Source organism: Teleopsis dalmanni, chromosome 1 (assembly GCF_002237135.1).
Source record: "Teleopsis dalmanni isolate 2A chromosome 1, ASM223713v2, whole genome shotgun sequence".
Classification (NCBI taxonomy): Eukaryota; Metazoa; Arthropoda; class Insecta; order Diptera; family Diopsidae; genus Teleopsis; species Teleopsis dalmanni.
In genome coordinates, this window is record NC_051846.1 from 207934141 (window position 1) to 207946723 (window position 12583).

The window sequence follows — 12583 nt, forward strand, 5'->3', positions numbered from 1 at the left end:
TATATATATATATATATATATATATATATATATATATATATTAGCCCATTTAAGAATTTGGAAAGAATTTTAAAGAATTTGTACGAACTATTTGTGAATAGATTAAGTTCAAGATTTATTTTGTAAATTGAGATCATGTCATAATAATAATAATTATATTATATAGATGTCAAAACACAGATCATAGCGCAATACTTTCACCAACAACTTAACAATTAACAGAGGGCGACGAAAAAAAAGCAGGCAACGAATAAACGGAGTGAACAAGGATTCAAAGAGTTGGAAGTCAGCAAGAAAAAGCAAAAAATTGTCAATATGTCGGCCAAGTACAAGGTACCTAGAATAATTATAATAAAGACTGTAAAGCCAAGAACGAAGAAGATATTTGCAAATCTTTCGAATGTTTCTTAAGCTGCTTAGTTAAAATTAATGTAAGAATAAAACTTTGTTGAGATTTTTAGAATGTCATACAAACTATTATTGATTAAGAAGCAAATAGACTTAATTCATACATATAATTGTTAATTTGTTTGCAAGTATTTTCTGAGTGTAGATCCTACCTACAATTGACTGATCATATGAAAGCACCTTTGCTGTATTAACCCCTTTTACTATTATGTGAAAATTCTATCATTAGAAGGAATTCTACGAAGTGGAATGTGTGCTCATTTCTTAAATTGGCATAAATTTGAATACACTTATTTTGAATTTATCCAAAACATTAAAGAAAATTGCTTTCTCATTCTATAAAAATCTGTATTACAAATTTATATCATTGAAAAATATCTTCTCATTATTTTCTTAAGTGAAATATGAATACTATTAATCCTTAAATGATCAGGAATGCTATTAAATTTTCTATTAGAGAAATAAAAGTTGTTTTCAATCCAAAAATTATTACCAATTGTAAAATAACAAATTATAGAAGTATAAAGAAGAATGTGTAGTGGTTGAAAATATATGTATATACTACAATAATTTACATATCTATTATTTTAGGAATAAAAAATATGATATCACTATAATAAATAATTTTCTATAAACGTCGCTCTCTAGAAAAAATACTTAATCAAATTTAATGTCGTATAACATCACAAAATAATATAATATTTTTTTATTAAGGATTCGTACAATTTCAATTACATTCAATTGTTATTGAAGTAACAGCGTTATGTTCTCTAAGTGATTATTTCTCTAACAGTTATCTAACAGTTATAATAACGAACCTAAAACCTTAAATGTAAGATATGTAAAGCTATTAAAGTTTTTAAGTATTATAACTTAAATTCCAAGTTCTATTAGATCTATATTAACAAAGATCTTTAAATTCTTCATTTCTTAAGAGAAGGAAATTAAAAGTATACAGTTATATTTTAATTTACTTTCAGATAGATTTAATTACTTTTACTAACCAAATTGGCTTCTAAATGGATTTTAAAAAACAATTTCAATGTTAATTACAAAGCAAATGAATTTTTTATTCCCATCACATTCCAAGAGCATCGGAAAACAATAACAGCGATGTGCCGTACATCTCTACCTGAGTTTGACTACTTTTTTTTGCTTTTCAGCAACTTTATGACTTTTCAGGGAAATGTAACTAAAACAAAAGAACAATTACAGCGGAGATATGCTCAAATATATGAGAATAGATTTTGTATACAGTAAAGGTTCAACAATTAGAAAAACTAAAAGGTTTTATATGCAGAAGTGCGTAACCTGTAACCTGTAAATGGTCTTTTAGACACCAACGCATCCATTTCATGAAATGGTTGAGAAGGAAGTGAGATACTTCAGGCAGATAGAGCTCAAAGGGTACATATTACAGTCGTAGGAATAATCAATCACAGACACCGAGAAAGATATTCTGAAAATGTATATTTTTTCCAGCCTTTTCTTACCATTGTTCTCTACAGTCATAAGCCAATTAAAGAAAATTCCGAAACTCCTCTTTTAAATAAAACTCAGTTCGAGCTTTTTTTGGTAATTATCCTTTGTAGCTAAATATCCTTTCAGTTGTGAATAAAATTATCGCTTGGAGTTGAGTTGAGATAAAAATAATTTTTGTTTGAGTTATTTTTGATTTAACTTTATTTTCTTTTTTGTAGATTCACTTTATAATTGAAATGAATTTTTACAACTTTTTATTTGCACTTTAATTTTTTTTTTCAATAAATTACACAGAAATTTTTAAACTCAAATCATAATCTCGTCAAAATGATCTCAAAAATTGTTATTTAAAATAAAAATATTGAAAGAACGATTTTATTTTTCTGATTGCAAACTCATTTTTAGCAATTTTGACCGCAAACTATTGACGTTCAAACTGCACACGCGCGAAGTCGCATCTTAACTGATCTTTCCTTCTTGGCTGGCACAGGTAAAAACCACTAGACTCCAAACAGGTAAGAGAGTTGCAAACTGAATTCACTTCTTCTCAGCGTTTGTTTGTTTGTTTGTGTCTTTATGCCCAAACAAAATTATTAGTAAAAAACTTGAATTGTTGGTGGCTAAAAGCAATACAATTAAAGTAGGAGTATTTAAATAAAAATGATAACAATTTTTTAACATTTTTAATAAAAACCTAAGGTAAAACAAAAAAATTTAGGTAAATTCGCGTCGTGGACTAAAAATGTCCACGACGCGAATTTCCTGCTGTAGCTTGAATAATATTTGAACCAAACACGATGTTGAAAATATTTGAATATAGCACTTAGCAGTAGATTATTCATTATTCATTCAGAATTCAAGAAATTTTAATTATTTTTATTGGAATATGGACGATACTCTTACAAATAAACAAAACGTACATACTTTTTGGATGGTGAAGTATCAAACATCAGCCTCCTGAACATCAACCGACAACCGACCCCCCTGACAACAAATACGCTGTGATACTGAAGGAACTAAAAGAGAAGCCTGATCATCGGTCTTAAAAATATCTTCAACTAAAAAGACAACCTGTTACTGCTGCAACTGAGTATTTCTATGGTCCATACATAAAATTGACGTTTCTGTGTGCAATAATTAAAGGTTTAACACATTGTTGAGTGATTTCTATAAAAAATCTTCTGTAAAATCTTATGTACATTGTGACCGAAAAGCTTTCGGAAATTCTCATTTAAAATTCGCGCGCTGTATATTTTTCGATATTTTAAGTGTTATGTAGTTTGCAGCACTGTCCTTAATTTACTATGCCAAAAATGAGCGCGATCTGCGGACAGTTCGTTTACGGCAGCTGTTGAAACCAGTTCACCTCAGTAGTGCGTTGCGAAAAAAACAATGGAAAAAAATATTGAACAAAGAGTTTGCATCAAATTTTGTTTTTCGAACGAAATTTCGTGTGCAGAATCGTTGCGAATGCTACAAAAGGCTTATGGGGAATCAGTTTTATCGAAAACTCAAGTTTATGAGTGGTACAAAGCCTTTCAGGACTGTCGTACGACCGTCGAAGACATGCCGCGTTCTGGACGACCTTCGACCTCTACCACCGACGAAAACATTGAAAAGGCAAAGGAAATCGTGTTCAAAAATCCTCATGTGAGTGTTAGAGAGATAGCACGAGAGCTAGGCATCGGTCGTGAGATGGCTCGTTTGATTTTGGTGGACAATTTGTGTATGCGACGTGTCAACGCCCGGCTTGTTCCGATTCACCTCAATTTGTTCAACATTATCAACGATTTTAAGGCCAAACATTCAATAAATACCATCGAACAGCCACCGTATTCACCTGATCTTGCACCGTGTGACTTTTTCCTGTTTCCCAACCTCAAATTACCACTCAGAGGAACGCGTTTTGAATCCATAGAAGACGTAAAACAGAATTCGCAGAGGGAACTCAAAGCCATACCGGAAAGCGCCTATAAAAAATGTTTTGATGATTGGAAGAAACGTTGGCATTTGGTGTATCGCTTCTAATGGAGCATATTTTGAAGGAGATAAAATAAATATTGATGAAGATTAAGAATTTTGCGTTTTATTTAAAATTTCCGGAAACTTTTCGGTCACAATGTAAGAAGAGATAGCTGAATACGATATTCGCGCTTCAAAAACTCATTGCCCAATACTGAAGTTTTACTTCAGTCAAATCGATAACTCATCAGATCCTATATTATACAAACTCATATAGAATTCATTCCTATTAAACTGGTACAATTACAGGGGTTGATATTAACAGTGAAACAAAGCAAGACACAACTACCGAATTCTTATCAAATCATTTTACATCTTCAATGGAAAGTAACAAGAGGATGAATTATAACAGCAGATATATATATAGTATAGCCGGTTGCTGAAATCCATCAACTTCTTTAATGCAGAAATTTTATCAAAACATTCAAGTATACGTTGTAAGCAGCTCACACATATGGATTCGAGACTTGATCTCTTAGCCGCGTTAAGAGCAGACTGCGCTAGAAGTTGTTAACCCCATATGTAGAGTAGCACGTCTACGGTTCCGGAGCCCACATAATTCTTTAAACTCTCTTATATAACTTGAGCATTTTAGCAACTAAAGTACCTTATATAGAAATTTTGGAAAACATGTAAATTAAACAGATTAAACAAATTGTATTGGTATATGTTACCTTTTTTGAGTAGTGCTCAAAGTATGGGCCAACTGATTTGGTTATTATTATTACTATTAATAAGTTCCTCCAAATTTTGCATTGTGGCCAAGAAATCTATTGCGCCTTCTTCATGGATTTGGAGTATTTGTTCAAGAGTGATTTACTTAATAAATAATTGTATTTACCGGGTCTTATTTTGTTATAAGATATGAGAATCCCAATTAAATATTTGTCGTGTATGCATCGGTAATGGACGAAGCACATTATTTTAGATATCAATCTCATTTCTACAACACCTACAAGTGACATTAGAGTTCCTAGTTTGCAATCAGAATTTTTTCAAATAACTTTTAAGTTCTTTTTACCAAGTTGCATATAAATTTAAATCGTTTCAGATTAAATTCTTATAAGCAGTTTCGATTTTGATAAGTCTGGCAAATTATCACAGAATCGTTACTTCTCCTCTTCTTCCCGATTAAATAAGTAGCAATTATACCTTCCAAGCCACAGAATGATTACCTATAAGCAGAAAACTTGCTCCTTTCCTGGCATGCAATTTTACATCTTCAATCCATAGGATCCGATAAACTCATAAATGATTTTATGAGTCAAAGATATTAAAAGACTTTGGCTTTAGTCTTGTTGTAACCTGATGGGTAGTAGAGAGAGCTTCCATTACTGCCCGACTATCAATTATATTGGTTTAGTAGTTAACCAACCTAACTGACATATGGTTATTAATACCGCAGGGGTAACAAGTCAGATATGATTTCGATTTTTGAAATGAGATTCATATGCACTGCAGTGCGGAGGTGACTTTGTGATCGAAGGATACATATTTCCAAAGTATATACATCTTATACCTTTCGTGTTTGAGATTGCTTTTGAAGATAAACACAGACACGTGTCTTGACATCGGATTTTCGAAAAGTGAAAAAATTTAAAAAGAGTTACGTAAGAAATCACAGCAACTGCCACAGAGGCACTGCGTTCGAACTCGGAATTGTAATGAGGGGAGCACTTGCCTCTTCTGAATTTGTTGTTAAACACAAATTTAATGTCATTACATTTGTTGTTTTGAGCTGTAAGACAATTCATCGCAAATTACCACAGATGACATCAAGAAACGACAAAAAATTAAAACATGAAACATTTAAAGAAATTAACAAAAGGTCATGATTGTTTTGCATTTCGAATTTGTTGTTGTCTTTTTGTCTTTCTGTGTTGTTGTATTGTTGTATTGTTGTCAAATGAAAGTGTTACTACGTTTTTACGTTTTTAACTATTTTTGAAATGTTATCAATCTTACAGCTTAAAATTGAATTAAATTAAAATTGTTTGTTGCGTTGAAGTCAGTTGACGTCGTTCGGTCTTTGGCTATTACGGGCCAGATTCGGAAATGGCTCTCACGTCCCGTAAATTAAGCACTGCGTAACGTAATATCAACAATTGAAATGCAAAAAACGAACCGATATCATTTTTTGTGATTTTGAGATACTTTAAGTTGAGCTAAAGATATCTGCATTAAATGAGACGTGTCCGGACTGCGTATCAGAGGCACTCACAACTGCAGTCCCTTTTTGGCGGCTTCAGTTCAAAATTTTGCATTTCAATAAAATTTGTCATCATGGAATTTTGAATTATTTATAAATTTTTTTATTTTGTGCATTGAAGATTTTTGAGGTCTAAATTTTTTCGTCAAAACTTAAAATCGGTTAAAATCGTGGTTAATACAGCTTTCACTAATCTTCGAAAAATGCGATGGTAAGTTGAGGTGATTTAGACTGATGAGACCCGTTAATATTAGGACGGCTAATTGATTTAATATTTTAAAGTTATGCAATTGCATTTATTGTTTATTGCCGATATCATAAGGCTTAATGTGCAGAAGATAGACTTCAATAAATATTTGCGCAATTATTTCTACAAAAAAGAAAAATTAAAATTTATTTTGCAACACTTATTATCAGAAACTGACGATATATTTCAAATCTTTGATTTATATTATTAAAAAAAATAAACAGATTTTCAGGTTCGATTGAGATTCAACCATGAGAGATTAAACTTTTGCTGTCATGAAATGCAATAAACACAGTCTGTCGAAAAGATATAAGGTTGAGTGAAGACGAAGCATGCTGATACAACTAAAAACACCTTTATTTAGAGTTTTCTACTGTCTATTGTGATGTCTTAAAACAGCATAGAGGGCGGCAGTTTACACTAAACGTAGTTGTTTTAGTATATTTTACTTGTTGAACCAACCTGGGGACATCCCCAGGACAAAGTCCATGTGCCTTACCTCTGCCATGCTCGTGAAGAAAGTATTGTTAAGACATAAAAGTCGCTTTTCAGAATACACTACTATTGAGGCATCAACGTGAAGGTTTAATTAAAGGAGAACATATTGTGGTGCATAACATATGTACCATATATACAACTGAGAACCTGAGAAATGTGTAAAATTCATTGGCTTCAACATTTTTAAACATTTTTGTCATTTTTTTAAGTCAATTTTAGAAAGTTTAGAAAATTACAACAATTGACAAAATAATAATAATGAAAAGCTCAATAAAATAAATTTCTGTGAATCTGCAAATGAGCCTATTATTATCTCACATAAAATTTATAAATATACCTAAGACAATACAAACAAACTCAATTTATCTAAACAAAAAGAGAACAATTTAGTATATTCTCTGAACAACGTTTCGGCTTCACATAATAAAAATGTGAAATACTGATTGGGATTACATATTCCGAAAATAACCTTGACAAAAATAAACCCAACAAAGATTCACATTGGAACAAAAATATTAGATTGTAAATTAGTTCACGATAAGAAAATTATTTACCTACTATTTTATTTTATTTTATCGTACAAAATGCAATGACTCAAAACTTTGTTATCAGACTCGAAATCGTAGATGTTTTCGCTTGGAGGCGATGACTTTTTTCTATGAAATAATTAAATAAAGAATATTTTTTTGATTTTATTAAACTTCTATTAGTAAATGTAAAATCGTTACAAGTATCTAGTGGTTAGGAACCCACTACTTCAGGCACTACGCAAGATCCTTCATTTGGTACGAATACTTGACCAACATTACACAGCATAGGGATTGCCGACAGCTGTCCTTTTTTACTGATGCACATAAAATACATTGCTGGATCTGAATTTGAACCAAACTGTCCCTCTTCGGTGCAAACAAAAGTTTCATTGTTCGCTTTCAGTTTTGCTTTAGCATCCTTTTTTGCTTTCTTCGCTAATTCCTTTTCCAATTTTTTTTCAACTTTTGCTTTCAATTTTTGAGTTTTGAGTGCTGTTTTTACAATCATTTTATACTCCTTTAACTCATGGCTCACCACATCCTCATCACTGGCTTTCTCATCAACCATGCCAACTAAGTTATTCAGATTATTGAAGTCATAGAAACATTTTTCAAGAAACTCATTATAAACCATTCCAACTGGACAAATGATATGAAATTTGTAAAAGCCTTCAACACCTGTGACATGCGGTATGCACAAATAATATGAATCATTTCTATGAAATTCAGGAATTGGTCCGGAAAACGTACAATTAAAATCGTCATCACTGCAAGCTGATAAGTCTCTTGCACAGCGATCGAGTTCTAGACTGTATGCTGTACCTAATGGACACTTTTTTAATCCCAGCTCAAATCGATTCGTCAGTGGGTTAAGTGAGCATAAATAATAGGAATGACAATCGCTCTCATGTGGAGTATTTCCAATAATAGAACAAGTTTGCCCGACATGCGCTTCAACCACATTACTAGTTGTAGTTATTGTAGTTCGATCCGGTTCAATAGTGGTCTCTTCCACAACGTCAGCATGTTCAGTAGTTATAGTTGTTGTAATGTGTTCTGATTCTGTAGTGGAACTTTTCTCATCCTCAGTATCTTCTTTATCACACTCTGTAGATCTTGTTTTGCTTATGCTTTCACTTGTTATAATATTTTTTGGACATTCACATTCCGTAATAGTTCCATCTAAACAAGCCTGTTCGCAATTTTCTGGATTCATTGATGTAAATGTCTCTGTTTCATATTTTATATTCACTTTGTTCTCATCGAATATATTTTCGGTGTAAGTTTTTAATTTATAGTCATCATGCGAAACTGTTGAAATGGTCGTTATAGCATCTTCAACAGTTACGAATACTGCTTTGGAATCACTAATATCAATCATTTTCTTAGTGTCCAGTTGAAAATTTTTTGTGCTGCTACTTAAAATACTTTCTTCTATATCTTTATTAACTGCTATTTTCTGCTCTACATCGTTTTCCTTTACAAATTCTACAACTGCAGTGCCTCTTGGGACATCTATGACAACTGGCATTCCATCCCCTGAAGAAATCATTAAGTTAACAAAGTCAACCTCTTCAAAGTTGGCAGCGATTTCGTCCTTTATCACTTTTAAATCTGCAACGTATTCTGTAGTTGTCACTACATTTTCAGTGAGTAAGTGAACACTTTCAGATGATCCGTCTCCAGAGATGCATTTCGTAATTTGCTGCAAAAATAATATCGAAATCCTGAAATTAATTTATAATTTGCAATTCTTTCTCAAAATCTTACCAAAATGCAAACCGCAGCTAAAATCCATCTTTTCTGATCTCTCATTTCGAAAATTCGTTGTTAACTATTGCGTTACGCATCAACTTCGAAGCTATATAAACTGTGAGATACTATTTGCTTTTAGTAATCTTAGATAAATACTTACACAGAAAACAACAGTTATGGCTTGATTGTAACCGCTAGTTTCCTAATCTCGACGCTTCGCAAATACGCACTTGCAGCTATCAACTATCTTGCGTTATGAGTGCATTTCGGTGATACAAAACAAATCTTACAACCTTGACCGAAATCTCTGCATCAAACCGGATGCATACAATAGAGGTAAGAACAAATATTGCACTTTATGGAAGTTAAAAATCTAAGGGAAATAGCTATCCGTGAAAATCAGTTAGAAATTACACTTACGGGTTTTATGTTATTACTTGTATTCCAAAAAATCTTGCATTCAATTTCCGTTTGCAGACATACGGAGACGTTCCTTTATTTTTAATTATTTCTAAACGTATAAATGATTTGCGAGCTTTCAACTCTCAAGATTGTTAAGCCGTTTAACATATAATGGCAAGAGGATGCTAAAATGATATGATTGATACTAGTATTTTCCGTTAAAGCAGGAGTACATTCTAAAATTTCTTTTTCATTAAACAGTATACAGTCAGGTATTGTACTTCTATGCTATCCTGCTCTACACAGTCTTTTAATTTGAGTTAACAGTGTGGTTCAATGATTTACAGAAGACTCAATTCACAAAAAGTGTTGCATACTTTTAGATTGCGTCACTTTATTGAAATTTGAACTTTTAGATAAAAATAATCAGATTGGCATAAGCAAAATATTCATTTTCACTTTGACGGCTGTGCTAAGTCGTTGGTCGATGTCTCTAAAGCAAGCAAGATAACGACGCTTCACTTTCTTCTCTACATAAACGTTCTAAGTTCTGTACTTCTCAATCATTTAGGCGGGTTGAGTAGATGGCAAGTAAATCAACTCATATCAGTATGTCAAGAGATACGACGATATACGGGAGGTTTTATCAGAACAACGAAAGCAGTTAATCGCAGAAACCAGAGCACAATCAATGGAATACTTCCTGTATGTGCGCAGTCATATGAGTTGCTAGTCTGCGGGCTCAGCAACATTAGACTGCACTCTAAGTTTCTGTATTTTGGATTATTTTCGATGTTTCCGGTTTCAGGCTCGTATTCGTATTCGCATTTAAGGATTTGTGATATTTGTGATATTTGTGATCAATTCATTTGTGCACATAAAATACTTTTGGATAAAAAATACTGCATTGCTCCAACTTATGCATTTTCATAGTCAATACCCGTCCGTTTAGGTTTTAGTGATGTGTGTGGGTGTCTTTACCTATCTGAATATTTGCTAATCTCGTAGACATAATCTTGTGATAAAAGTTCTTATCAGAGCACAAATAAATTTAATTGTATCTGCTTACTCAAGCAAACACAAACAAAAAATTTTTAGTGATGTGATGATTTTAATTGCTCAATACTAGAATCACCATAAAAAAATAAATTTATACATAATACGCAATACATAAAAAAGATTATACGTTGAGACTTAAAGCGCATTCTAGTCTTATCCAGATCCCCGGAAAAACTAACGTTAGTCAATATTATTTAAATGGAACTGCATTCTATTAATAACACACATCGGGAAACAAATATGCCTCGAAATCCGTTGGAAACCTCGTTGATACCTTCGCCGGGTGGTATCCGTCGAACTCCGCGATCAGCTGCGGCTGTAGCAACTGCCGGAGTTCAAAGGAGACGCGTAATTAAAAAGCACATTCAACAAAAGTACCTGCTGTGTGGGTTCGCTATACATGTACATAGTAATTCTCCAATATATATATATACCAAGTATTTTAACTCCATCTATAAACAAATTCATAGACAAATTTTCTCAAAACTCGCTGTATTATTATCACTCACGCCGCTTATCAGTGACAACTATTTAACTTTATTATTTTTATTTTTGTTTTTGCTTTGAGGCGTTCTTGTCTACTCCTGCTTATCTCTACGGTAACATTGTGGAGTCTGATAAAGATTTGGTGTTGCGTATCTGGCCAGCGATAGTTTTTCAAGCAACCGGTCAACTGTGCCGTTCAATATTAGATCATTTGGATACGGAATATCGTGGTCGTCCACGTGAAACTTCCCAGTATCGGCGCGTATTCCTATTTGCGACTGCAATCACCTGTGTTTCGCTAATGATAAGTGGCTTTTTCTTCTCCTCGGCATGGGTTACTGTCACAACAACAACACAAGCAATAGCAATCGTTTTCTATGGTTTTTTCGCTGGTAAGTATATATGGATATGGATAGTGAAGAGACACACGACAGAGAGTGAATAGTAATCTAAACTTTGATAAAAATAATAACAACAATAATTCAGATAGTTGAATTCACATCAAAATGTTTTTGTTTAGATTAAAATTAGTAATGATTGAGTTTGTTCATTTCATGTCAGAAAATTGCTTGCAGTTTTAATATTGTAATGTTTGTGGCATGCCTTCCAAATAATATAAGGAAAATGGGTTTTAAAATATGGAATAGTAACGCTTAGTGCATCAATTTCACATAGTTTTATTATGTAAAAATTTATTTTAGTTTTACTCTACGAGTGACTTGTAATATATGAAGTATAATATGGAGAAAGGAATAATAAAGAATGCTAAGGTTAAAGGTCCTAATCCTATGGATTATCAATAAGTCTTCAACAACCATAATTTGGAATTCTCTAAACAAACTAATTGGTTTTTATTTATCTAAAGACGGTGCAAAAAATCAATTAAACACATAGTACTCTACTGTATTCGGAGACTAATAGCTATATACAAATAATTCATTATATGATAGGTATATATGTAGAATATGTTATTCAGATCAACATTAGATTAACCTCTTTTATTTTTTAAACTATTGTTAGCAAGTGAAGATGACGTCTGAAAGTGCGAATATCTGAAATAACAATAGTAAAAAAAATAGAGGTTAATATAATCTGAACAATATATGCACACATAAATCACATACTTATTATGATTTATATTATTTTATACGACTAATGACATCAACTTTTTATAGGCGTTGGTTCCAGCCTATTTATCTGGAAAACACACGTAATGTAATTTTTTATTCGATAAATTAGTTATTAAATATAAAGATAAAAATCAATATGCTTTCAGATTCGAAGCAGTTCGTCCACGCGAAGACAAATTCGTGCGTAAAACAATTCAATTATGCGGTGAGGCATTTTGTCAACTATTCTTATCGTTTGTTTTTACCAGTCTTCGAACACTTTATGGTACTGCACAATCTATTGTCCTCATGTCAGCACTCTTGGTAAATTTAATACCAATTAGCTTGATTATTACACGGCACCACGAAGGAGCCA

General features: G+C 32.3%; 2 protein-coding genes across 2 annotated transcripts in view; one reads left to right on the forward strand and one right to left on the reverse strand.

The window, feature by feature from the left end:
- Positions 1–7594: 7594 nt before the first annotated feature.
- Positions 7595–9257, reverse strand: LOC119675140. Its single transcript, XM_038086332.1, has 2 exons — positions 9167–9257; positions 7595–9101 (listed from the first exon to the last, which is right to left on the reverse strand). The coding sequence occupies exons 1-2, from the start codon at positions 9209–9211 to the stop codon at positions 7608–7610; spliced, it is 1539 nt and encodes a 512-aa protein (XP_037942260.1). The 5' UTR covers positions 9212–9257; the 3' UTR covers positions 7595–7607.
- A 724-nt stretch (positions 9258–9981) lies between these two features.
- Positions 9982–12583, forward strand: part of LOC119667152 — a 3201-nt gene continuing 599 nt past the window's right edge. The window contains exons 1-4 of the mRNA XM_038076441.1: positions 9982–11014; positions 11181–11490; positions 12274–12313; positions 12375–12579. Coding sequence (XP_037932369.1) covers positions 10811–11014; positions 11181–11490; positions 12274–12313; positions 12375–12579 — 759 coding nt within the window. The 5' untranslated portion in view covers positions 9982–10810. The remainder of the gene's footprint in view (positions 11015–11180; positions 11491–12273; positions 12314–12374; positions 12580–12583) is intronic.

What these genes read in the sequence shown, in the direction of transcription:
- LOC119675140 (XM_038086332.1), bottom strand. Translation starts at nt 9,211, where the DNA reads ATGAGAGATCAGAAAAGATGGATTTTAGCTGCGGTTTGCATTTTG. An exon ending in TAGCTGCGGTTTGCATTTTG is followed by an intron (nt 9,102 to 9,166) that starts GTAAGATTTTGA and finishes TTATTTTTGCAG; the next exon opens with CAAATTACGAAATGCATCTC.